At 45.0% G+C, this 26254-nt stretch overlaps 1 protein-coding gene across 2 annotated transcripts in view; it reads right to left on the bottom strand.

The window, feature by feature from the left end:
* Positions 1-20049, bottom strand: part of PPARGC1B (PPARG coactivator 1 beta) — a 99451-nt gene extending 79402 nt beyond the window's left edge. For both annotated transcript variants that reach the window (XM_066591310.1, XM_066591311.1), the window contains exon 1: positions 19967-20049. In XM_066591310.1, coding sequence (XP_066447407.1) covers positions 19967-20038 — 72 coding nt within the window. In that variant the 5' untranslated portion in view covers positions 20039-20049. The remainder of the gene's footprint in view (positions 1-19966) is intronic.
* Between the last annotated feature and the right edge of the window lie 6205 nt (positions 20050-26254).

Raw genomic sequence — 26254 nt, 5'->3', positions numbered from 1 at the left:
GGGTCAGATGACTGGCACATTCCCAGAAGAGCAGAAGTTGCCCATCCACCCTCCCAGTGGGATACAGTGTGTTATATTTCACGTTTTGTTCTTATTGTGGTCAGCCGCTCAACAGTTTTGAGTAGAAACATTGTTTGGCATAGGATTGAGTTTATGGCTAAGCCAATTGATTATCTGCGGATTGATTTAAAATGTATTATTTATTAAAGTTTGGAGCAGTAAAGGTAACATGTTGTCCACTGCCTGTTGTCCATTGATGTCTATCTAGTAATTTACAGGTTACAGGAAGTGGGGGGAGGGGCTTAGCTAACATAATGGAGATTAGTGTAATATATAGAGCCTGTTGATCCTGATTTCATCAGCTGCTACACTCTGCGCCCTGTGAACTACTGTACCTCCTCTCCTCCCTCCTGTTTCTGTTCTTTACAGTAAGTAGCCAGCAGTCCTGGTAAAGCCCAGTCCTTCTACAAGCCCACTATGCTGTGTGCAGGACAGCGGTGTTATGCTTTTGCTAATACTACAGCTTTCAGAAGGTCTTTCTATAAAACTAACTACTTTCGGCATCAGTAACAGATATCATTGTGTCCTTGCTGATAACAGAGCAGTGCAGTGCTCAGACGGATTGGTAGAAGTTGCCGAAGTCACTAAATCTGTCACAATTATTACTACTTTACTGTACAATTACACTTTGCATGTCTGTTCGCTAGTTCTCTCCATTCAGGGAAGAGGCGGAGTCTCAGATCAGGGCAGTACTCCTATTGGTCAGGTGCAGGAGGCAGCTAAGGGAAAGGAAGTGGCAGCATGCACCGTACTGGCAGTCAGGCAGGGATACCGCCCACTGAAATGAGTGGATGGATAACAATGCAGTAATTCTGGGGTTGCTAATCAGCAAAATAATAAATATATGCCCCCATTCACAACACTATACAGTCTGAGGCATAAGAGCTACAAGCCCAGGTATTTAATTCAATATGTAATGAAATGACAGGTGTGCTTTAAGTATATATTGCCTAAACCAAAACCCATGTAAGAAGGGATAGCAGCCTAGAAGCTATTTTAGGAGGTCGGTCACATTGAAAGAGTGATCTGTATTATATTATGGCACATAAAATGATATTGATGGCAGTGACATTAGACCTCTCCAGCTATAGGGAAATAGGAAAAAGGTGTGTAGAATAAATACACGTCTGATGCCTCCACAATCCTCCTAGAGATAATGTGAGTCCTTTCATAAGCAGTCCTTGTGTACCCCCAGTAGAAGAGGTTTAAAGGTTATCCTCTCATTAGTCCAGATGTCTCAGCCATCAGCTAAACGAATCTGTCACACTGACGGCGCTTGAGCTTCCTCCACCTGTGCACCACGGACCGTGGCATTTCTAATGAATATATACCGGTAGGAGCCGATTTACTAAGCAAAATGCAACCTATCATAGGTACATTATTAAAGGGGTTGTTCAGCATTAGACTATAGATATCTTACCCTCAGGATAAGATATCAATAGCAGATCGGCAGGGGTCCAACGTTCGGGACCCCTGCTGATCAACTGTTTGCCAAGCCAGTGCACTCATGCATATAGCTGATGAATCTGATGTTTGCAGCAAGCAGACAGCTCTGTTGTCACGGCCGTCCCCAGGCTTGGTATTACAGGCAAAGTTCCCAATGACATGAATGGGACCTTTGATTATAATAGCAACGTGGGCCACTAAAGTGGGAACAAAAGTGTCTGCTTCCTGCACACATTAGCTCATACGTAGGAACCTATCGGCGCCGGCTACCAATTTCTTTATGCATATAGGTTTTCAATATATACAGACACTGTTGCTTTGAGGATACAGCCATATATATATATATATATATATATATATATATTTTTTTTTTTTTTTTATTTTTTATTTTTTTTTTTTTTTTTATTTTTTAAACTATAACGGTGCACAGAACACATATGGCACAATGATCTGGACCTGTCGGATACGTAAATCCGGCCGTCCCTATATAGAAAGTCCTCTGTGAAGTGCTGCTAAGTCAAAGCTCCTAGTGTGGTTGGTGAGAGCTTATTCTTGGAAAGCTCCCGCAAGTGATGCACTAAAAAAGATTTGGATGATATTGCAATCTTTGCTACTGCCAATTGTGGAGGGGGATACCGTAGGAAGTATTGATCTAAAGTGAGCAGGCAATATATTGTGCAGAAGCCGTTGCCAATGGGATAGTAAAACTATTCTGAATCACCAACATGCGGCCACAATGGTCTCCTTTCATCTCACGCCATTCACCACAGCACCATCCTTGCAAAAAGGTTCCCCTTCATGAGGTTCGACCTGATCTTAGGCCCTTCTTAAATGTAACTCCTACCACCTCATCCCACAAATCAGATGAGATGTTACGCACTGGCCCAGCGCACAGTTGAAGGGTGGGGGTTCCTGGCCGTAAACCCCAACCAATCAACTATCGCCGGCATATCTTGATCATGGAACATTAAAAACTCAGACAATCCCTTTATGAATTACTTTACAAGTCCATTTATGAGGTGGACTTCTAGGCATCACAAACCACTAATATTTTTAGAGCAATGCACTGTGCAAAACATATCAAGAAACATCTTCCCATCTTATGGACCGGACGGGATACATTGTGCACAGTGAGCACGCTCCCCTATGCAAAACACTGCTGCACATCACTGTCAGCTGCAGACGTCCATGCAGCTCTGCGCCGCTTGCATATCAAGTCTCTGCAGTGGAATGGAATATATTAAACCTCACATGCTAGGGAGAACAATTAGCCTGATTGCTGTCTCCATGCCGCACAATCTCCCACTTCAAGCAAATCAGAGGTTAAAATGCAATTCTGCTCTAAAAGCATCAAGCAGAAGGACGCGAGTGGTCGCCCTCCCCAGGAACATAAGGAGGGTTTTCTTTGGAATCATGCCTTTAAAAGGAAATCGCAAAAAAGGCTCTCCCAGTCAAACAGTGCAGTAAAGAGAAGAGGCAGCGCCTTACAACCCCTCTCATGCATTCCAGTCTGATACAGAGTCACAAGACTTGTCACACAGCACTCTAGCCAGCAATGGAACACGATCTAAATCTGGAAATCCTGGCTAGCGCGCTTAGAAACCACATACAAGGAAGCAGTCACCCTCCTTCTGTCCCAAGACCCCGGCACTGGGGGGTTCTAGGAGTGGAAATGCTGCCCCGTGCTTTCTTCTGCTTTTTGTGATTCATTCTGTATGTCCAAAAAGGAGGAAAAACAAAAAATAACGGAAGTGAACGCTTGATGCGCCATCCGTGTAGATAATGATGTTATGGTAAGGGGGGACTCAGGCCCTGTGATGGACCAGTTTGTAATGTTTTAACGGCAGCGTTTATTTACAAGTAAAGTGGTATTCTGGGCTTTTGGAATCCTCTGCCGCTCAGAACCCCCATTCTTCAGCTGATCGTCGCGGGCCGGATGTCATCATGAGTGATCACGACAGGAAGTGGAAAAGCCAACTTCACTCCCGTTGAAATCAATGGGAGATTCGAGCTTCTCATTAACTTCCTGCTTCTCTTTGGTACCTTTCAGGCGGGCGGAATATTTCCGCATTCCACAACTAAAAATGCTGAAAATTCTGCACTAAAATTCGCAGGTGTACATGCGGGTGAAAGGACTGGAAATCATCAGCAGCAGATTTAGCTGTGGAATGCAGAAATATTCCGGTCAGGTGAAATGTCCCATATGGTCAGAATGCCACGACCTGTCCTAACCGTAAATATTACAGAAGCACGGCACTCCCGTTCATTTTAATTGGAGTGAAGCCAGCATTCCCACTTCCTGCTATGACCATTGATGATTACCTCCGGCAAGCTACTCTGGTAGTGTAGGGCAATCAGCTGATTGACAGGAGTTTCAAGTGGCGGACCCCATCCATCAACTACTGATGACCTTTCCAGAGGATTCAAAAAGCCTGGAATACACCTTTAATGACACTGCTATTTTCTGCTTCATCTGAACTACAGATGACCCGTCTTCGGGATAAGTCATCAGAAGTTGATCAGCGAGGGTCCGCCACTCTGGAACCCAGCGATCATCTGATCGCTGGATCACTCTGTCAGCGTCTAGAACTAGTGTGTTACAGGAAACACATAGCCCTATTCTCTCTGTAGTGGACTGGCTTTGGTATTGCAGGCAAATGTCCTATTTAAACTTTACCTGCAATACCAAGTCCTGCCACTACAGAGAAAACAGAGCTGTGTGTTTCCCATAACACATTGGCTCCATACACTGGCAGTGGGACTGGTAGATAGGTAATTGGTGAGTGTCCGAAGCAGCAGACCCCTGCCAATCAACTACTGATGACCTATCCTGAGTCAGATGTGAAAAAGCCTCCTAATATTCAAGTATCAGACTCGAAATACAATCAATGGCACATCAATGACAGATTACTGGGAGGGGAGGGATCCAGCGGTCATGGTACATATTGGCACCAATGACAAAGACGTAGGTGGAAGGTCCTTAAACACAATTTTTAAAGGGAACTAGAATGCAATGTTACAATTATACACTAAATGGGAAAAAACTGACATGGAAAAGGACTTGGGATGTTCTGTTCTGAAACGCTGTAGCATTTTAGAATAAACACACTTTGAAGTTTGACTCAGAGCTGAGCTTCGAGTCACGTGGGTGGGCGCACCGACCCCTTCCCACCTGCAACATGAAGGCTGACCGCTCGGCCCACCCCTGTGACTCGGAGCCCAACTGACTCAAACTTCAAAAGTATATTTACTCCAAAATGCTGCAGCATTTCTGAACAAAACATCCACAGGGGCAACAGGCATCCCCAACCCTGGTTCATGCTGCCCATAGTTCAGGCAGCATGAACCACATAACAGAATCCCTTTTAATAAAGCATTAAAAGACCATAAAAACCACTTATGCCCCGTAATTTATTTCCCGACGCCGGCAAAGAGCAAGATGCTATAAACACACAATGAAAATATGCAACAGTTAGATTCACGCCAAGCTATGTTGATTGAGTACAAACATCGCGTCCGTGCAGGAGAATATCACAGTAGGCACATCTCTCACGTTCGGAGCTGCAGCTTTTAAAAATGTGCGCGTAGGATGGCGACTCGTGAGCGAGAAGGCGTAGGATAGAATTAGAACAGCAGCAGGGTTGGACTTGGTTTTTCTCAGAGTACAGTACAATAGTGCGGTTTGTCTGCTGCGGCTGAGTGTACGGCGTACGTGCAGCACTACTTCCTCATATCAACACCCCCAGCTGCAATCAGGAAGGCTGCTTTGCATACATAGCACATCCATCCTACAGGTAAAAATCGGGCTGCTCGCCTGCAGCTAGCACCTGTTCTCTCACCTGTGACACCAAGTCTTCATTAATGATCTGCACCAATGGTCTCCATGGGGGCGACGATGCACCAGTCTTGTTAAATGCTTGGCTGGTCTTGTGCTTTCAATGAGTAACCTACATTTTTATTTAACCAATGTCATTCTCAGTGCCCTTAGGGGCCAGGAAGCACGTGATAGGTTATTAGATTTTGTATAGAAGAGGGCAAAAGGGTTTACATTGCAGGTCTGTCCCAGGGATTTATGAGATCGATCACTAGTGAATAACTTTTGCGCTTCCTCCTATACCAACATCAATGTCTCGCTTCTCTGAACTTCATTCAGCAGATGAATAGTTCCCAGGAATGAAAGGAGTATTACTGCACTTGCCTGTCATCAGATCTGCATTACACTGGGAAGAACGGAGGTACAGCTTGTACATGTGACAAGCCCTGTACACGCGTGCTGCCAGCTGGCATGCACAACTACTAGTACAAATAGCATGGTATACCGTATTTAGCCCGATGGCGGTTTTGTATGAAACTAATCATGTGTATTAATCACACAGATTGTGCTCATTAGTACAGAACTGTTACTTCTCCTGGACACAAGTTACTACAGCAAGAAATCGGATAGGGCTTATCCCAAACTAGGAACAAGCTGCTAAAAAGAGTATTCCAGGCTGTTATGGTATATCATAGGGTAGCCTATGCCATAGGAGTCTGATAGATACAAAACCCAACTCTGGTACCTGCACCTATCCCTAGTACTGTCTCCCCCGTATAACAGCTGTGCAGGTAACACTGCAGCATTGATATATCTCCCATAGGAGTGAATGGGAGTTACGGAAACAATGTAACACAGCGAGCAACATTGTTTCTGTCAGGCCCAATGTCCACGGGCGGATTTGATTTGTGGAACCCGGGCGGGAGATCCGCAATTTAAAGTGTCCATAGGGAAGCATTGGCATCCGCGACTAAATTTAAGCATGCAGATTTGATTTGCGGACCGTTTGGTGCGGAAAACAAATCGCAGCACTCTCCATTTCAGTGCGGATGGGCTCAATAGAAGTCAATGGCTGCGGGTGATCCACAGTGCATCTGCAAATACAATTGCGGATGCACTGCGGATTTGAAGGTTAAAATCAATTAGGGAGGTGGGGTTGCCGATTATTTTCCGCACGGATGATCCGCAGTGCATCCGTGTACATCTGCACGGAAAAACCATTACATCCATGATTTCCCACAAGCAATTAAAAATACTTTACACAGGCCATCTGCATGCAGAATCCGCCCCGTCCATGGACATGAACCCTTACTTGGGAGCTACGGAAAAATTCTGTGGCAAAGTCTGCAGCATTTCTGCAAAAAAGACAGAGTCAAAATCCACTACAAAACTACAAATCAGCTGCAGCCGATTTTAGCAGCCACGGTGCTCCCCCTCACCTCCAAATTTTTTGAGCGTAATTGCATATGGGAGCACGTATATACGCACCCATAGAGAACAACGGCTCTATCGGGGGTATACACGCAGCAAAATAGATCATGCTGCTTTCTTCGTTACACAATTCCGGCACGCTAATGTGAGCAGAACTGCGTAAGGCAATGTAATTTATTGCCTGCACATTACCGTGTATCACGTGGGCGTACAGTGCACGCATAATACGCAGTGTGCCCACGTGAGCCTGGCATTAAGCAGACATTACAGATGACTATTGTAGGATAATCGTTTTCTTCCAATTTAAGTCGATCTCCCCGTTTACATTCATTTTATTTTTCCCCTGCAATTCAATGCAACATTAAGATGGCTTGTAACGCAGCATTTTTCTGCGGCAGTTTTGCGAATTGTTCATCCAGCGCTCCCTGGTTCGTGACTATTTCAGAACTAATGTGGCGCAGACTAGGAAGTAGGAGAGAAGGAGCAAGAAGTAGGAGAGAAGGAACAATAGTGTATAACGAGATTGACTTGTTTCAAGGTCTATGGAAAACTGGATAGCAGTCCTTATAGACTTTTGGAGAAGTAGCATTTATCAGACTACTAGAAGCCAGTATTGTTGGAGACAAGTCCCAGACTCCTCCGACAAGCAGGATGTGAGGCACTGATTCATACTTCTGCAGAGTCTCCATTTTGCAGTGTTTACAGTAAGGATATACAAGGATGACTATACTTCCGCATATACACGGCGTGTGAAGAGGAAGGACCCTGCTACAGTGATTTATCTAAAACATGTACAAGGGACAAGTCTGTAATACTCAACAAACCACAACAAAGTAAACCACATATACATATATTCCCAACATTGGACTGGCCAAATATCTGATACTCATGAGGGTCTGCTTTACATTTTACGGGGGCATTTAGATCAATCATATTTGGTTTTCACACTTAATCACAATGCTGAACTCAGGGATATATGATGAGGAGAGTGTATGGCGACTGCTCCCCGACTTCTGAAGGGATTAACATGTGTAAGACCAGATTCACATGGCCATACTGGGAGTTGCATCCTAGTATCACAGGCGCAACTTAAATTGGACAGCATACAGTCCAAAGCTATGGTCGTCTGAAAAAGCCCTAATTGTCTTAACACTTATAGGGGTTTTATCGAGACAGGTGATCAAAGTTTGATTGGTGGGGGGGGGGGGGGGGGGTCTTCCACAATCCTGAGAACGGGGGTCTTCTGTCACTATGGGGATGCTTTTCCCACCTACAGTGACGTCAGACTGAATGCAGAGATGGCTGAGCACGCTTCATTCATTTCAACAGGGGTGACAGAAATACCCGACCGCTTGTACTCGGCTATCTCCGGCAGTCCCACTGAAAATGAATGAAGTGTCATTGCGAATACGTGACCATCGCTCCATTCAATCTTCTTCTGGTTGCAGTGAGCCACAGTGAGGGAGTGAGGGTAGAGAAGACATAGGACCCCCACCAATCAGACTTTTATCATTTATCCTAAGGTCTACCTTGCTACAACCCCTTTCAGAATCCCCTTTAGGGAACTTTGCCTGTAATATCAAGCCTGGCCACTGAAGTGGAAACAGAGCTATCTACTTCCTGCAGAAATCAGCTCAGTGCACAAGCTCACTGGCTAGGGAACACCCGATTGGTGGCAGTCTGGGCGTTGGACTCCTGCCATTCTCCTATTAATGGCCTATCCTCAGGACAGGCCATCAAGAGTTTACAACTAGGCAACCCCTTTAAAATCCTGCAGTGGCCAACACATGCTAGCACGGGTAAATATACCCTAATAGCTGCTTTTGCGTTTATTCAAACCAACAGCAGATCCTCTGGGGTTCATTTAATGGAATCAGACTATCTGAACCTGAACATACGTTTGAAAGTAAAAGTCGACCTATGTATAGATTTCATGGCACATGGAAGAATGCTGACAGTAGGGGGCATACCGACACCCAACAGGGGACCTTGTAAATACTTGCATTCCCAAGGGAGCAGCATAACAGAATGGCAACTCTATATTTACTCAAGCCAGTACAGTATTACAACCAGGACTTCTGAAGAACGTCTACCATGACCTATAAAAAAAACTAAACCTCAATAATCCTAAAGAGGTGGATACTGTGAGACAAAGTTGTGTATCAGAATTTATAAAACATGTTACAACTAATATTCCTCAGAATTCTTGCTATGTGTATTCCTGGTTGAGCTCATAATTGGCGTTATTTCTGCCTTACCCCCAGATTCTTCCAGGTACTGGCTTTGGGCACATAAAGATGCCTCCATAATGTCTGAAGAGTTTCACAAATAATTATATAGAAGAACTCATAAGTTGGAGATGCAACAAGGTAACATAACCATCACCAGGCTTCAGTAAGATAGCGCCACCAAGAGGCCTAGAACTCTGAATGGCATTTTACTGTACCTCTGTGACCCTTGCAATGTGCCAAGCAAGAGAAAAAGCAACAGTCTAACGTATTACCAAATCACACTTTCATAAAATGCCGTGAAAACGTGTTTTATAGTCACTGGTGGCAAAGTTCAGGGATTGCAGCAAACGTTACAAATCCTTTCCTTCATGGAGCTAATTCCAATTATGTTACCAAATGTTGTCTGAGAGGTTTCTGAAAGTCTCTGCAAAGTTCAAAATCATTCTGCGTTCTCAAAGTACGCTCTTCGCCTTCCCGCCATACGAAGAACACATTTGCTGAAATGTCAAGGAGTTCATTGTAAAAGCATCACAGATGCTCAGGTCTTCCAAGAAATATTCTTCTAGGGCTATTGATTAAAATGTGCAGATGTCAGGGCAAAAGCTGTAGTTAGTCATCTAATGTCAATAGTCTATCTAGACTCGCCTCCACCAGTTCTACCCTTTGTTGCAGAACAGTTAGTTGGCACTGGGCTCGGAAAAGAGTAATCCAGCACCCACACTTCAGAAGCGAGTTGATAAAGTTGTCACTACCCGATAACCTCATCACGTAAGCACATCATGTGTAGAGCTGGCTTAGGATTACATTGTAGCAACACAGAGCTTGGCCATTGGTTGTAATCTTTTGGTTGAGCAGTTATTGACAGGACACCAGCATGTAGACAATGATTGAACGGACTGGCCAATACATTTAGACCATTTTTTCTAGTCCCATTAAACAAATACTGTGTATATAAGAGCTTAGGTGAAATGGGCTTTAGGCCGGGCTCACACGAGCAGGTCGGATTCCATCTGCAAATATCTGCAGTGGAAGACCTGCGAATGATTGGCGCAAAAGAAAAATCGCAAGCAGGAAATTACATCAGAAAGTTGCCCAACCCCCTGGAAACAGCCTTCTATCACTCAGGTGACGTTCTCTTGTGCCGTCGTGGTGAGAGCTGTAACAAGAGCCTTCAGAACAGGATACTGCTCTCTAGGCTAGGCTGGTTTATACTACTTTTTTTGGAAGTAGTATAAACCACTTAAAAAAAACCAAACACTTATTCTTCTGGAGAAATGCACTACGGATCGAACGTATCCTTAAAGATCAATGAATCCCATCCACGCGGGATCTGCAGTAAAATAGAGCATGCTCTATTTCTCGGCGTACCACACAGTATGAGCCCTATACATTGGTATAGGCAGTGTGTGAGACGCTGTCCATACGCAATACAATTGCGTATGGGCGGCGTTTTCATACACATCCCAGCTTGGAAAAAGAGTGGGGAATTTATACATTCAAGGACAAGAGCCCTTAAAAACACGTCCAGGAAGCAGGGAAGTCCAGAGACTCAAGAGCAAACGCCCCAACCACAGTGTGAACTGGAGCTAAAGCTGCATGCATAACACCGCTCAGATCACTGCAGCACCGTTCATTGATGAAGTCACACCGATTCTTTATAAGTGGACACAAATAAATAAAATACAAATAGAATACATGAAAAATAAAACAAACCACCCCAAAAAATTATATATTATGAACCCGCTGTCTTTGTCTGGACTGGAAGATTGTCGGCTGTGTGGATCAGGCCACCCAACCCTTCCCTGACAAATGATGTCCAGAGAAAGAAGAACAAGACACGGTGAATTTCAACACCTGACGCTTATGTTCCCCCGGGAGATAAATCACCGCTAGCACTCTCTGGCTGCGGCTTCCTCTACTGTCCACATGTACAACACATGAGCGCTCTGAATGTTCTTGTGTATGGGGCAGTCAGGGGAAATAACTATCAGCCCAATGAGAGTGTGGCCAACAGCTACTGAAAGTGTATGGGCCCCTTAGGAGAGGGTTCGCACGTTCCCGATTTGATGTCGATTTTGGTGCAGATCTGCAGCAGATTTCACCCTTTCAATTGAATTCAAATAGAAGGAGTAAAATCAGATCTCCGCCAAAATCAGCTACAAAATCTGCAGGAAATCAGCAATGTGTGAACTCACCCTTAAGGCCCTTTTACACTCAACGATTATCGTTCAAAAGCCATCTTTTGAGCGATAACTGTTGGATGTAAATGTGCCCATCTTTCACTTTCCTGCCGAATGATGATTTTCAGTTCAGCATAAAATCCATCGTTCAGCAAAAGAGCTGATAAGAAGGACAGCACGCTGTGTTCTGCCTGGGGAGCGCTGATTACATTGTCTCAGCTGTCAGCCCCGTTGCAGAACAAAGGGAATGTATTCAGAGAACGGACCACCCGCTCTTCTCTGAATATAACTCCCGGTGGCTCACCTGCATTGCTTAAGCTACTAATTGGTACTAATAGGCATTAGTACCAATTAGTAGTTTATGCAAAATGATCGCTCAAAAGCCGTCTTTTGAGCGATCATTCTTGTGCATAAATGAGCCTTTAGGCCAGGCTCACATGAGCGTAACTCGCTGCATGCCGCGAATAACATCGCACACTTGCTGTGTGCCGCCAATCGCCACGCACCAGCTTGCAAAACTGGTGCGCGTAATACACTGTGACTATACACTCGTGTGAGCCCAGCCTAAGATTGTGAAAGACATTCATCAACAGAGATCAAATCTTGGGGTCATGTCCCAGCAATCCATCATTTTATGGGGCTGCCAAACCGTCACCCAATGTCAATTGTAGGACGGGTTACACTTGCACCGTCGGATTATACTATGTCTCCGCCAACAAGATAAGCTGGAGGTATCTAGTTACACTCGCCTATTAAAAATGTATCTGAGCAGTCAGCAGAATAAAGAACATATTATACATAATCTGTATGTGGGCACGGTCATATAGTCCGATTTACCATTCATTGCAGGAACCTTAGACTTTCACTCTTAACACTGTAAAACCGCGACCCGCCGCTACGGTCGTTGTGCTGTCTCTTACTAAATACTTGGCTCCCGTACGGTTACATCGGAGATATATTATGAGCCTTTGTAGAGCATTTTATTTATAAACAACTATTTGTTTCCTCTGTGATTGTGACATTGTATCCCCTGTTTTTATGACAAACAAGAGACGGAATGGCCTCCTCCAGGATGAGTGATGTGTGCAGCGCCCCCACCTGATATGTAATGGTACGACCGGGAGCCCCTTCATCCAATTATGGTGCCATTATATACTAAACCATCCGCTGCCTCCTGTAGTGTCATTTCAGAAGGCTGCAGCTAAATGATAATGAATTAGTCAATCAGCATTCAGTCCTTCTAGAAATAGCTCTTCTTTGTGAATACTTAACACTAGAGGAGGGGATTTATCTAGGGAAAAATTGGCAGACGAAAGCTGCACATTTTGACATAAGCCATGCTTGCTCCAAAAATTTGCGCCCTTAAAAGACGCTTGAGCGGTGTAAATTCTTAAAGAAAAGGGCAAGTGGCGTTTGATACGCTGGTCTTAACAAATAACCCCAAGTACCCAATATACAAGGGTGCGTAAATCAATTGTCCGGTTACTTTTTGCAAGTGTGATGGCAGGCGCAGAAGTGCCCTCATCCTCAGCCCCGGTGATCCAATGTTGCAGCAGCACGGTTTTCTTGGTCTGTGTTGACATCAGAAGTCAGCAGACTGCTGCATGGCAATCACAAGCCATGCCAGGGGAACAACCGGGGACGCTGCAGACTTTGATTGGCAGGCAACGTGCACACGACTTCCGATGTCAACAGAGACTGAGACAACCACAGGCTGGGGATGGGTAAATACTGCTGTATTTCTTATTTTCATAATTTTGCACCTGCCATTAAGTTTTCAAAGAGTAACCAGACAGCCCCTTTAATGGTGACCTGTCACCAGGCTCATGCCGCCTGAACTATGGGCAACGTGAACCAGCGACAGATATGTATATTCTGGACAAAAATATGGAAATACCATACGAAATGCATGGGATTTTAGTCATTAGCATTGAGCTGCCCTTTTGACCTCTGCTTGGCTGAGAGCTTTTCTGCCAAATTTGTGATTACTTCACCTCTTGCTCTGCTCTGGGTGCTTATGGGAGCCAACTGGTAACAGCGGCTGAGTGGCTCAAACCCCTGACCAATGAAACCTTGTTGTCAGGCAGATATTCACATCTGCCCGGCAACATCTGTGTCATATGACCTCCACTTAAAATGCATCATCCCATGTAACTTAATTTTGTACAGTGTTTCCATATTTTTCTTCACCCCCTGTATGTCTTATACAGAAACACTGCAGCATTTCAGAAGAAACATACTTTAAAAATACCATCTGAACGGGACTTGGGAGTCATTGGGGTGGAGCCACACCAACCTCTCCCAGCATGCTTCATTTCGAATGCCATCTGTTTCCCTATACACAAACAAGGAGAGTCTTGGATGCCAAGGAGAGGTAGGCGATGGTCACAACCCAATACTAGTCTGGCTTCACGGCTGAATGGGAGTCATTACACATGCCTATTGGTATATGTGATGAGATATTTTTGGGCACCCAATATACAATTTAGAGTGAGTTAATGAATTGCCGCCACACTAGTTCTGATTATTGAGATCCAATACAATTTTCAATTTACAGGAATCATCTCAGGAGCCGTAAACTGTATTAGAGACTTTAATCATTTCATAAGCAACACAGGAAAATGTGGCAATTCCTATCAGTTCAAAGTCTAATAAATCTCCGCAGCTTTGTCACATTCTGTGAAGCAAGCAGCAGGAGGCTGGGGTGCTGCCAATTACATGGGGATGGTGAAAATTACTTACTCTTTCTGCATGTTGATCTATTCTTTGTGCATCTACTTAACAGGGAACAGAAGAAAAAGGCATCTAGGAAGTGTCTACAACCTGGCAGCGGATGCCCAACTTTACAAAGGTCTATACCTAATATCCAGAATTATGTACCCTGCACCATAACGCTCTTCTCTTCCAATATACAAATTCGGATGCCATGTGGACCCGCATTCTAACACCTCCTTGGAAGCTCTTGCTATACAACTCATGGCAATGCCAACCATAACCATCTTTCTATACAATCTGCAGAACCCACTTCTTCAAGCACATGAGATTAACATCTCAGGAGTATGTAGTGAAGGATCCAATAACTGGCGGAATAATAAGCCCGGAGTCCCAGCCTCCCACTAATAAACTGCAAAGAGATTTATAAAACACCATGTAAATCCCCTCAGCAGACTTCTAAGGCTTACTCCAATTCTATCACAGGTTAACTAGCGCCTGCAGGTCCGCATTATCACTAGCCTACTTGTAAAGTAATTAAAAGGGCTGATACGCCGTCCATATGCCTATCGCCGCGGTATCTAACTCCTGATAATTGCGCGGCCCTGAAATATGTACCGATTAATCAGTTCTTAAATGAACTCTAGGCCACCAAGGAAGCAAAGTAGATTTCCACTCCCAAAGCATAAAGGTTTAATCCTATACAAAGCGGCTGCAGAACTATAGTGAACTGCAGGCATAAACATATCTATTAACTGGCAATACAAGGTGTAGTCAAAAATCTGATCCAGCGCTATATCTGGTGTCCCATATAGAAATAACAGTAGGGTACTTGAAAAGGAAGGCATGGATGTGCTACATGATGGTATGCTGCTCGGGTTCCTAGGGGCCCTGGAACATGGATTTGTGTTGTGGCTCCTTGGAGAGTAAAACCCAATTGAAAAGTTGAGGAGTCGCATGTGAGAAGAAGAAATCCACTTTCCGCGTCTCTCTAAGTTCTGTGAGGCCGCTGCTGTGACTGAAGTAAGGAAAGCGTACACAACGTGGTCCCTTCTCCTACGATGCATGCATGGAGTCCATGGCTGACGCTATCATTGCGGGATCGTGTTAGTGAACGGTGAAGCGCTGATTCAGTGCAGATGCAATGCAAATGACTAGTAAGAGCACGACCCAATCAGAAGACAATGCAAGTTTGAGCGTAAACGTGTAAAATGAAATTTGGCGCAATCATCCTGTTGGACCTGTGTTCAGTCCAGCGACTCTAAACACAGATCAGTACCTGGATCTCCAGCAGATGATGGCGGGTGACTTCCTAGACCTAGATGATCTGCCCCTATCATGGCAGAAGGAGCCACGTTGTGTACACTTTCCTTACTTCAGTCATAGTATAGCGGCCCCACGGGACTTGAGAGACGGGGAAAGCGGATTTCTTCTGCTCACATGATTCTTCAACTTTCTAATTGGTTTTACTCTCTTACAGGGGCCACAATCTAAAATTGAAGTCCAGGTCCCAGCGCCTCTAGAGGCCCCCGTATCATATAATGTAGCACATCCATGCCTTCCTATTCAAGTACACTACTGCTATTTCTATATAGGACACCAGTATAGAGCTATAGCATCAGTCTTTTTGACTACACCATGTATAGTGTCATATATATGTTCGCAAATGGCATTCACAGCTCACAGAAATAAATTCAACGCCCCATGAAAGTTGTAAAATAGAAGAAGAAGTTGTAAAACTTTTTCACACACATAGGCTGCTTTGACATCTGCGGTGGGGGTTCTGTTTCCCTGCTCCATCATAGGAACAGAAAAGGGAAATCCCCTGGCTTATGATGGAACCGAACGGACCCCATTGACTATAATGGGGTCCGTTTTGTTTCCGCTCACTGCCCGGGATTTTACCGCGCTGCATGCAGCGTCTTCTTCTGCATTTTGTGATCGAGATGCGATACTTGTAGAATGATAGTAAACTTCGGCAGAGAACAACAAAGTTACATAAACATGATTATTATACACTTGCTGAAAACGACACATTTTATATGATTTATTATAAATATTTGATACTTTTTTGTTTACTATAAAAGCTTCAATAGACGTCCCATTCCTCCAGCACATGTTAGGAGGAAGCACTGCGCTCATGTCCTTTATGTTGCATCCTGCAGCCTCCATTCACATGTAAGAGTAGTAAGGAGGAGGCGGGTGAGAGGCGGGCGTACAGGGGGCTGGTGAGCTGGTAATGCGGGACGTCAGCAGCAGCAGGCAGGCCCTTCGCCTTCCCTTTATTACAACAGCAAGGCATGTGACTGCTGAGGAAACCTCACAGCGTTGCATCAGAGGCGACACACATGCACACGCCACTCTTGCCCTATGACGCTGGCAGAACCCAACAACTGCTGCTAATATTTTACCAGGCGGCTTAGAATATTTAATCACTTTTGCAACATGCTTTCAGCCAAACCAGTGAAGGGATTAACATACCGGGTTATATATCCACTCCATTTCTAATCTTATTCCATGTGCTGCAGCCTGCAGGGCTGAGAAGTAATACACTGCAATGCTTGGGGCCTATACATATGCCTACATATCCCAATGGGCTCCTGCATTAACCCCATAGATGCTGTAAGGCTGCAGGAGGCGGCGCTGGCACTGCTATCCTGTGTAGTAAGCTGGGGTTTCAGACTACTACTATTGTAACCTTTGCTCTTGGTAATCTTGGAATGGAGGGAAGGAGCCTTTCATAGGCGGACACAAAGGATTGTGCAATTTGTGTTATTTTAGGACATCTCTTCCTTGTATTGCAGATTGCAATGAAGAAATGCCAATTGCTTCCCCACAAAATCTCATCTTAGGTGATTGAATGGGATTCATTCTGCGTATTATATCCATTGAGATGAACTGTCCGTATTTGTATACTCGCTGTAAAAGATATCCCTCTAGGGCAAATCACTATGAGCTTCACCTGAGATAGGAGAAGTAGGGTGCGACTGCGACTCAAAATCACATACAGATGTTTTGGGCCGGCGACAATCACCCACGAGTCACGCGGTTGAGTATGCGCACGCCGATAGAGCGTACGAAACACCAATGGGCCAATCTCTTTGTGCCGCCATCAAACTCCTATTACTAAAGGTGTGTCGTACCGACAAGTGGTGTGAAGATATGCTGCAAAACACGCAGGTCCACTACACACAAGTTTTGATGCGGACATGGGTGCGGATTTGCCAGGGAATTCCTGTTGATTACGCCTTTAGCATTGCAGATTTATATATTTATGCCTTATGTGAATCCACCCGTGTTTGGCCAACATTACCCAGAGGCATACGTGCCAGGCAATCATTTGACCAATGTCGGCATTAAAGTGGTTTTCCAGGGAAATCGATCAGCTGGGGACCCCGGACGATCAACTGATCAGCTAACTGCTGTCAGCACTGCGACACACAAGCTGCTGCTCCATCCCCTGTATAGTGGCCAGTGCTTGTAACTACAGGTGCAGCTCCCATTGATTTTAATGAGCCTGCAGTTACAAGCACCGGCCACTACACAGGGCTGGAGCCAACTGCTTCCGCTCCATACCACTATGTGTAGCACCACTGACCGTGGGTGCCTGATTAGCTGCGGACCCAAGCAGCAACTGATCAACTGTTGATGACCTATCATCGCCAGGTATCCGATGCACCTAGATATTGGATTTTGCTCCCTAGGTTTTTGGACTTCTTTTCATTGACGTCTATTGAACATCTTACTGTCTCTTTACAATCAAACAGTCTCTGGAGAGGGTCAGTGGGCTTAATGCATTATCAACCCATGCAATTAAATAGTATGCCATATACTGTAATATAAAGACAGATCTAAGGGGACTAAGATTGGGGTAAAGGGGAGCAGTGGCAGTGAAACTGCTGGAAGGATGGCAGATCCATAGAAATCAATGTATATCATGGATCCTATACAGATTGGGGGCCCAGAAATAAAATGCCCCCCCATCAAGAGTGCAGAACTCAGGGTTTACAGTATAGAGTTTGAGCATTGCTTCAGTGGCATCCTTGGTCATTTCTTGTCACAACATTACGCATAAATCACCAGTTGAGGTCCTGATCAATCTAGATAAAGATGCCACCTGTACCCCGCTGCTGCAGCCTAATGCTACCTACACCCCGCTGCTGCAGCCTCACTGGGGATGATTCATGCAATCACATCTCCATCCATTAGAAATGTCAATATAGCCGGATTTCACTGCCTATAATAATAGCCTGGAGCCGGCTGCAGCACACACATGCCCAGAACAGAGCTGTTTTGTAAGCACTACTCTGCGGCACGGTTATGTAGCTGACATGACACCCAGTCATCTGGATTCCTGCTGCAGATCTGAGAGTCAGAAAGCCGTCATAGAAGCCCACCGTGGGCAAAGCACGGGTACCCGCACCCTAACATCACCTGCAGAAAGACTATGCCCGTACTAATGCTCTACAGGGTACAGAATCCCCACCAAGCAGGTAGTGCTGCTCTCGTTACTTGTACAGATGTAGCAGAGCTGAATGGGTTAGGCTCGTCTCGCAGGAGCGTATTAAATCTGCACGTTCGACCGCGGGGTTTACTGACCTGAACTGTCACCGTCATAATGACGATAGTTCGGGGCAGCGGAATTCACAAGGTGAAATCCGTGGCAGTGTAAGGAGTCGTTCATATGGGCATAGGAAGGATTTTTCTGGCGCGGATTTGACAACCTCATTCGCGGTAGATGGAGCTTCGGAATTCCGCAGCGGATTTTTAAGCAAATCCAAATACAGATTTAGTGTCTATAAATGGGGCAGATTCGCCCGCCGGAATTCCGACATTTCGCTACATGAATTTCAATGCAGAAAACTCCACCCCGGATGAACTATGGCGCGGATTTTTCATTCAAATGGAATGCTAAACTGATGCGGATTTTGTCATACCCAAATCTGGGGCAAAATTCCAAAGCCTAAATTGGCTGCAGATTTGAAATCCGCACCTTCCGTTAATTTACGGATTGTTTTGCGCGGTGTGTCAATACGATCTAGTACAATCTCATCCTCTACGCCAATGACTGGAAATGCTGCAGATTTTCTGCAATCACTGTGACGACTCTCAGACTATAGATGCAGTCCCATGTAAACGGGCAATATGTGTCGTGATGAGCAGCGCCAGATGACAACCTCAGCTCTGCTGCATCCTCATTGTAACTTTTCAGTGTTGTTGCAGGCGAAATTTGATATTGTTTCCACATGTAGCAATTTGTGCAAGAACTTCTAACAGAACACGTGGTCCCATATGGTAAATGATACTTCCACTACGTAAACGAGGATGGCGTTAACGAGAGGGCGCCGTAACGATCACCCATTAATGGAAGTATCGATTAACTTGGCGTAACGACGCACCATCATCCTTGAAGAACTCCAGTGCCACATTTGAACTCATTGGTACCACCAACATCATTGGCGCGCGTTAAGAGGATCGGATGACGCGGGTTTTGTATCAGGAACCCTATTCTGGGAGTGTAACAATAATGATCTGATTCTATCGCCTGGCACAGCGCCAACCACACATCATCCCAGAGGAAATAAGGGGTAAAATAAGCCTTCTCCCAACAATAGCAGCAGATTACAGCTCCATCCTGCATGCTGCAGGGAAGCTAGCCCCAATCTGGATTACATAACTAGTAATCCGTGCCCACAGCGATGCCAGGCACCGCACCATGCACATGGGCACGGGATGATAGGCCGGCTACACGCCCCCTCCAGCACCGCTAGCAGTCCGTGCCCCCGGGCTCCAGCCCGCTCTGTGGGACTCCACGTGTCAGGGAGGCATGAAGTTGACAGGCTGTGTGGGCATTCCTGCAGGGGGCAGCAGAAGGGGATGGGGTGCCGGCTGCACGTGCTGCAGGGGGACACGTGAGGGAGGATATGGGGGGCACTAGTGGGGGGCATGCCGGCATGCTGCGCTGTCTAATAAAGTGGTGCCGGCATGGACGTTCCCCACATGCCTCCCCGTGCAGAAGGCAGAAGATGAGGCGCCGGGGGGTAAAGGGGCTCTAGAGCTGCCGGGCTGCCCGCCGGGGTGGAGGCACTTACCGGGCTGTCAGTCAGGTAGCTGAACACGAAGGACTCCAGCGCCTCATCCAGCAGTGTGCTGCAGTCCGCCATCTTCAGCGAGTGCAGCTCCAGCCTGAGAGGAGAGAGCTGAGAGACGAGGAGGAGGAGGAGAGAGGGGAGGGCACGGAGGAGAGGGCACACTGACAGCTCCGGGCATGGGAGGGTACTGCCCCACCTGCTGCACAACCTCTTGGACAACTGGAGGGGCTCTCTACAATCACTAAGCTGCTGCATAACATCTTATCTATAGACATTGTAGGTTTATATTATCTGAGCTGCTGCAGAACTTCTTATCTGTAGACATTATAGGGATATATTACCTGAGCTGCTGCAGAACATCTTATCTGTAGACATTGTATGGGAACGTTACCTGAGCTACTGCAGAACATATTATCTGTAGACATTATAGGGGTATATTACCTGAGCTACTGCAGAACATCTTATCTGTAGACATTATAGGGGTATGTTACCTGAGCTGCTGCAGAACATCTTATCTGTAGACATTATAGGGGTATGTTACCTGAGCTGCTGCAGAACATCTTATCTGTAGACATTATAGGGGTATGTTACCTGAGCTGCTGCAGAACATCTTATCTGTAGACATTATAGGGGTATGTTACCTGAGCTGCTGCAGAACATCTTATCTGTAGACATTGTATGGGAACGTTACCTGAGCTACTGCAGAACATATTATCTGTAGACATTATAGGGGTATGTTACCTGAGCTGCTGCAGAACATCTTATCTATAGACATTGTAGGGATAGGTTTCCTGAGCTGCTGCAGAACATCTTATCTATAGACATTGTTGGGATATGTCACCTGAGCTGCCGCATAACATCTTATCTGTAGACATTATAGGGGTATATTACCTGAGCTGCTGCAGAACATCTTATCTGTAGACATTGTAGAAGTATGTTACCTGAGCTGCTGCAGAACATCCTATCTATAGACACTATAGGGGTATGTTACCTGAGGTGCTGCAGAACATCTTATCTATACTAATAGTAGGGGTTTGTTACCTGAGCTTCTGCAGAACATCTTATCTGTAGACATTATAGGGGTATATTACCTGCGCTGCTGCAGATCATCTTATCTATAGACATTATAGGGGTATGTTATCTGAGCTACTGCAGAACATCTAATCCATAGACACTATAGGGGTATGGTACCTGAGCTGCTGCAGAATATCTTATCTATACTAATTGTAGGAGTATATTACCTGAGGTGCTGCAGAACATCTTATCTATAAACATTGTAGGGGTATGTTACCTGAGCTTCTGCAGAACATCTTATCTATAGACATTATAGGGGTATGTTACCTGAGCTGCTGCAGAACATGTTATCTGTAGACATCATTGGGGTATGTTACCTGAGCTGCTGCAGAACATCATATCTGTAGACATTATAGGGGTATGTTACCTGAGCTGCTGCAGAACATCTTTTCTGTAGACGTTGTAGGGGTATATTACCTGAGCTGCGGCAGAACATCATATCTATAGACATTGTAGGGATGTTACCTGAGCTGCTACAGAACATCTTATCTAAAGACGTTATAGGGGTATATTACCTGAGCTGCTGCAGAACATCATATCTTTAGACATGTATACAGACATTATAAGGGTTATATTACCAGAGCTGCTGCAGAATCTCCTATACTGAACACATGTGCATACTGACAGCAGTCTAGAAGTTGTGTTGTATATTGAACAGTACATTGTAGACATTCACTATACATCACTAGCGTTAGCTGATGCAGAACATCTTACATAGGAGAGTGTAAGAGCATGATGGAATCTCTATGACACAATTGTATACAGACAGAGCCCAGTCGTTATGTCTGAAGCTGCAGGAAGCATTAGGTGAACGTTCACACGTAGCAGAAATTATGCAGATGCAGATTCTGACAAGGTTTTTGATGTGGATCTGCAGTAGATCTCACTTTCAGGGCGTTTACACAGGCGGACTTCCAGCAGAATGCCCACAGCGGACCATCTGCATCAAAACCCGAACGATTTAGTGCAGATTGTGATGTGGAATTCACCCCCATATTGCGAAGAGGTAGACACCACAGCGCATCCAGCGCTAACAGTTACATGCCGCACGTCAGATTCCGCACAGGTTTTGGGCACATTTTTCCACGGCATGTGCAGCAGATCTTGAAAATCTCGCTTTGCTGCTGCTGTAAAGTGGGAAGCCGCGGAATTCTACACCAAAATGCGCAGGTCTAACTATGGAATTGCAGGCAGGTTTTAAACCATTTTCAATTCTGCATGAAAATCGGCCGGTAGCCAATACACCGGAAATCCATACTGGTGCCGATTTGGCAGTGGTTTTTGGTGCAGATTTTAACCCTTGCATCTCAAGGGGTTGAAATCTGCAGCATAAACAGACATGATGCAGATTTAGAACCCACATTGCTTTTCAGAAACACTGCAGATTTGGTGCAAATTTTAAAAAAATTGGTTAAAATGTTTTTTAAATCCCCTCCACATGACTCGTACTGCAAATCAGCGAAGTTTCGCTGCATTCACATTAGGTGTGACGACTGCCTTAGGGTAACTTCACAAAAGCTATAGATGCTGCAGAAACAATACAAATCTGTGGATGAGATTTAAAAAAAATCTTGTGCACATCGGTCGCAAAATATTCGCACAGAATCCGTAACGTATTAGAAATAGTCTGCAGATTCAAAATTTGCAACAGATTGGCATATTGTCGCGATTTTGTGCTTGCGCATGAAAGCGTACTGGCTTCCTGGTTTCTTTTTTTGCTTTCCTTCTATTGTCTCTTAGCAATGTTGTGTAAAAAATGCCGCACATATGCAATTACACTGAGTATGTGCAGCGTTTTCTTGTGCACCCAGAGAGAACAATAGGGCTGTCTCGCGCTTATAATAGAACATGCTGCATTCTTTTTTTACGTGCGCATTATACACAATGAGTATACATAAGTGTGAACGGAACAGCGAAAATCAGTGTATTTGAATTGCCGCAATTCTTCGCATATTATGCACACGTCCATTGTGCGCGTGATACACAATTTGAATATGCTTGCATGAGCCCGGATGAAGAACTATGGCAAGAGGTGCAAAACAATGAGTTTAATACTCGCCTAGTTGTCAGAGACAAACAGAATACCTGAGCCTGGATATAGTAACTATGGTGGTTGTCAACAATGAAGGGCTTGTGTTGTATCCTGACCAGCACGGCACTGCTAGTGAATGGTCCCCATTGTAACAGGGTGCGGACTGATCTGCAGACTGAACAAACCATAGACACAATATTGATACATTGTGATAACAGCAATAATGAAAAAATACATGCAGTAATTCAAAAAGTGACAAATATTTTATTTCTAGCAGCTTCTCTTTATGACCCTGCTGCTGGTTCACCGGTCATTCTTCAATGGAGAACCTTTAGTATGTACTAACAATCCATGCTGAGAGCATCCCACAAGACCTGATGATTGGTGATTAGAGATGAGCGAGTATACTCGCTAAGGCACATTACTCGAGCAAGTAGTGCCTTAGCCAAGTATCTCCCCGCTCGTCTCTAAAGATTCAGGGGCTGGCGGGGAGCGGCAAGGGAGAGCGGGGAGGAACAGAGGAGAGATCTCCTTCTCCCTCTCTCCCGCCGCTCCCCCCCCGCTCCCCGCCTGTCACCCGCGCCGGCCCCCGAATCTTTAGAGACGAGCGGGGAGATACTCGGCTAAGGCACTACTCGCTCGAGTAATGTGCCTTAGCGAGTATACTCGCTCATCTCTATTGGTGATCCTCTATTCCAGCCGCCTAGCCATTACAGTTTGGCTCTTGTCAAAGTCGCTTGTATCCCTATGCTTGCCCACTTTTCCAACTTCCAGCACATTAACTTCAACTGACTGTTCACTTGCTGCCTCACCCCTTGGCAGTGGCCATTGTTACACGATATCAATGTTATTCACTACATCTTAATATTATGGCTGATCACTGTAAATTCTGGATTATCAGAGATGCGTCCTCCATGATTACATACTTTTTCAGAGGAACAGTCACTCTTTCAATTGGCAAAATAAATAAATAGAAAATAAAATGCTGAATATATGCAGGGAGCCTAATAGGATAAATAAAACATTGTAGATATTGCTACTCCTCTAACTGGAAAGATAAAACACTGCATGCAAAATACAAATGTAGGTAAACTGTAATGTAAGTAAACGTCTGACATCCATGAATCTTGGACTGAGCCAGGTGTGTTGCTTTAAAGGGGTTTTACCAGAATAACAAGTTATTTCCTCTCCAGAGAAGTTCATAGATTTTCAAGTATTTTGATATATTTTAACTGATCCATAGTCCCTTGTATGCAATCAATAGGCCCAACACCAAGGTATGAGAAACATCCCCATAGAATGATTTTTGTAGCACCATGCTTTACTGTCTTCACAGTTTACCATGGCTTCAATTCAGTGCTCAGGGATCGTTTGACATACGAGGCCACTAGACCCAAACAGAACAATTTTGCTTTCATCAGTCCACAAAGTGTTGCCCTGTTTCTCTTTGGGCCACTAAACGTGTTTCTTTACAAATTTTAACCTATTCAGGACATGTTTTTTTTCAACAAGGGGACTTTGTGGGGCGTTCTTGCTGGTAAATTGGCTTCACTTCATCGTCTTCTGATTGTAGCAGTACTCACTGGTAAGTTCGCATCCTCTTTGATCTTTCTGGAGGAGTCATTGCCATTTTGGCTATTCTTTGATCCATTCGAACAGTAGTAGCTCCCATCCACATCCTTCAGGCTTGGGTTGTCCCTTCAAGGCATTTGAGGTCATTTTAGCTGAGCAGCCTATTATTTGCTGCACTTCTCTATATATTTTTCCCTCTCCAATCAACTTTTTAATCAAATTACGTCCTTCATCAGAACAATGTCTGGAGCAACCCATTTTCATCAGTATTTCCGAAGGATGTGATAGAGAAAAACTGGGGTCATCTTTGAAATTCGAAGGAAAAAAAGATAGTAAAAACAAGTATAAGATTTAGGTCAAAAATACGGAAATTGTGTTCCCCAGTGTAATCATGGCTAAGGATTAGAGATGAGCGAACGCGTTCGTCCGAGCTTGATATTCGTGCGAATATTAGGGTGTTCGGGATGTTCGTTATTCGTAACGAACACCATGCGGTGTTCTGGTTACTTTCACTTCCTTCCCTGAGACGTTAGCGCGCTTTTCTGGCCAATTGAAAGACAGGGAAGGCATTACAACTTCCCCCTGCAACGTTTAAGCCCTATACCACCCCCCTGCTGTGAGTGGCTGGCGAGATCAGGTGTTCGCCTAATATAAAAGTCGGCCCCTCCCGCGGCTCGCCTCAGATGCGGTGTGAGTTAGATGAGGGACAGTGCTGTTTATACCGGAGCTGCTGTAGGGAAAGAATTGGTAGTTAGTGTAGGCTTCAAGACCCCCCAAAGGTCCTTATTAGGGCCACTGATAGCTGTGTGTTGGCTGCTGTTAGCAGTGGCATTTTTTTTTTTCTCAAAATCGCCTCTGCAGACCGTTGCACCTGGCATTAGGGACAGAAGTGCTGCATAGGCAGGGAGAGTGTTAGGAGTGAGTGTAGCCTTCAAGAACCTCAACGGTCCTTTCTAGGGCCATATTTATCCGTGTGCAGTACTGTCCAGGCTGCTGTTAGCTGTGCTGCATTTTTTTTGGGCTTCTCAAAATCGCCTCTGCAGAGCATTCCACCCTCCATTGATACTGCAGGGAAAGAATTGTATAGGCAGGGCCACAACACAGTTATTATTCATAGAATATACGCAGTGCTGCCTTTTGGTGGAAAAACAAGTGAAAACAAATCTATTTGTCCAGCCTCTGTCCGTCCTTACGGGCGGTGGAGACGTGTGAGCTGCGTGAAGAACAGTGCTAAATCATACGCACCCAGCTACGCTTTACTGCTGGCTTCGCCATTTGCTTTCCTTAATTGGGAAAAAAAATACCTGCTCTGCCAGAGTTATAATAACTCTGCTACCCTCACGTTCTGTGACACATAAGCAGGGACACAGCACAGTTATTAAACTTCTCATGTTCATAGAATATACGCAGTGCTGCCTTTTGGTGGAAAAACAAGTGAAAACAAATCTATTTGTCCAGCCTCTGTCCGTCCTTACGGGCGGTGGAGACGTGTGAGCTGCGTGAAGAACAGTGCTAAATCATACGCACCCAGCTACGCTTTACTGCTGGCTTCGCCATTTGCTTTCCTTAATTGGGAAAAAAAATACCTGCTCTGCCAGAGTTATAATAAC

The sequence above is a fragment of the Eleutherodactylus coqui genome, chromosome 2 (assembly GCF_035609145.1).
Source record: "Eleutherodactylus coqui strain aEleCoq1 chromosome 2, aEleCoq1.hap1, whole genome shotgun sequence".
NCBI classification, from domain to species: domain Eukaryota; kingdom Metazoa; phylum Chordata; class Amphibia; order Anura; family Eleutherodactylidae; genus Eleutherodactylus; species Eleutherodactylus coqui.
Note: the sequence above shows the minus strand (reverse complement) of the source record. Positions and strands in the feature narration are given on the sequence as shown.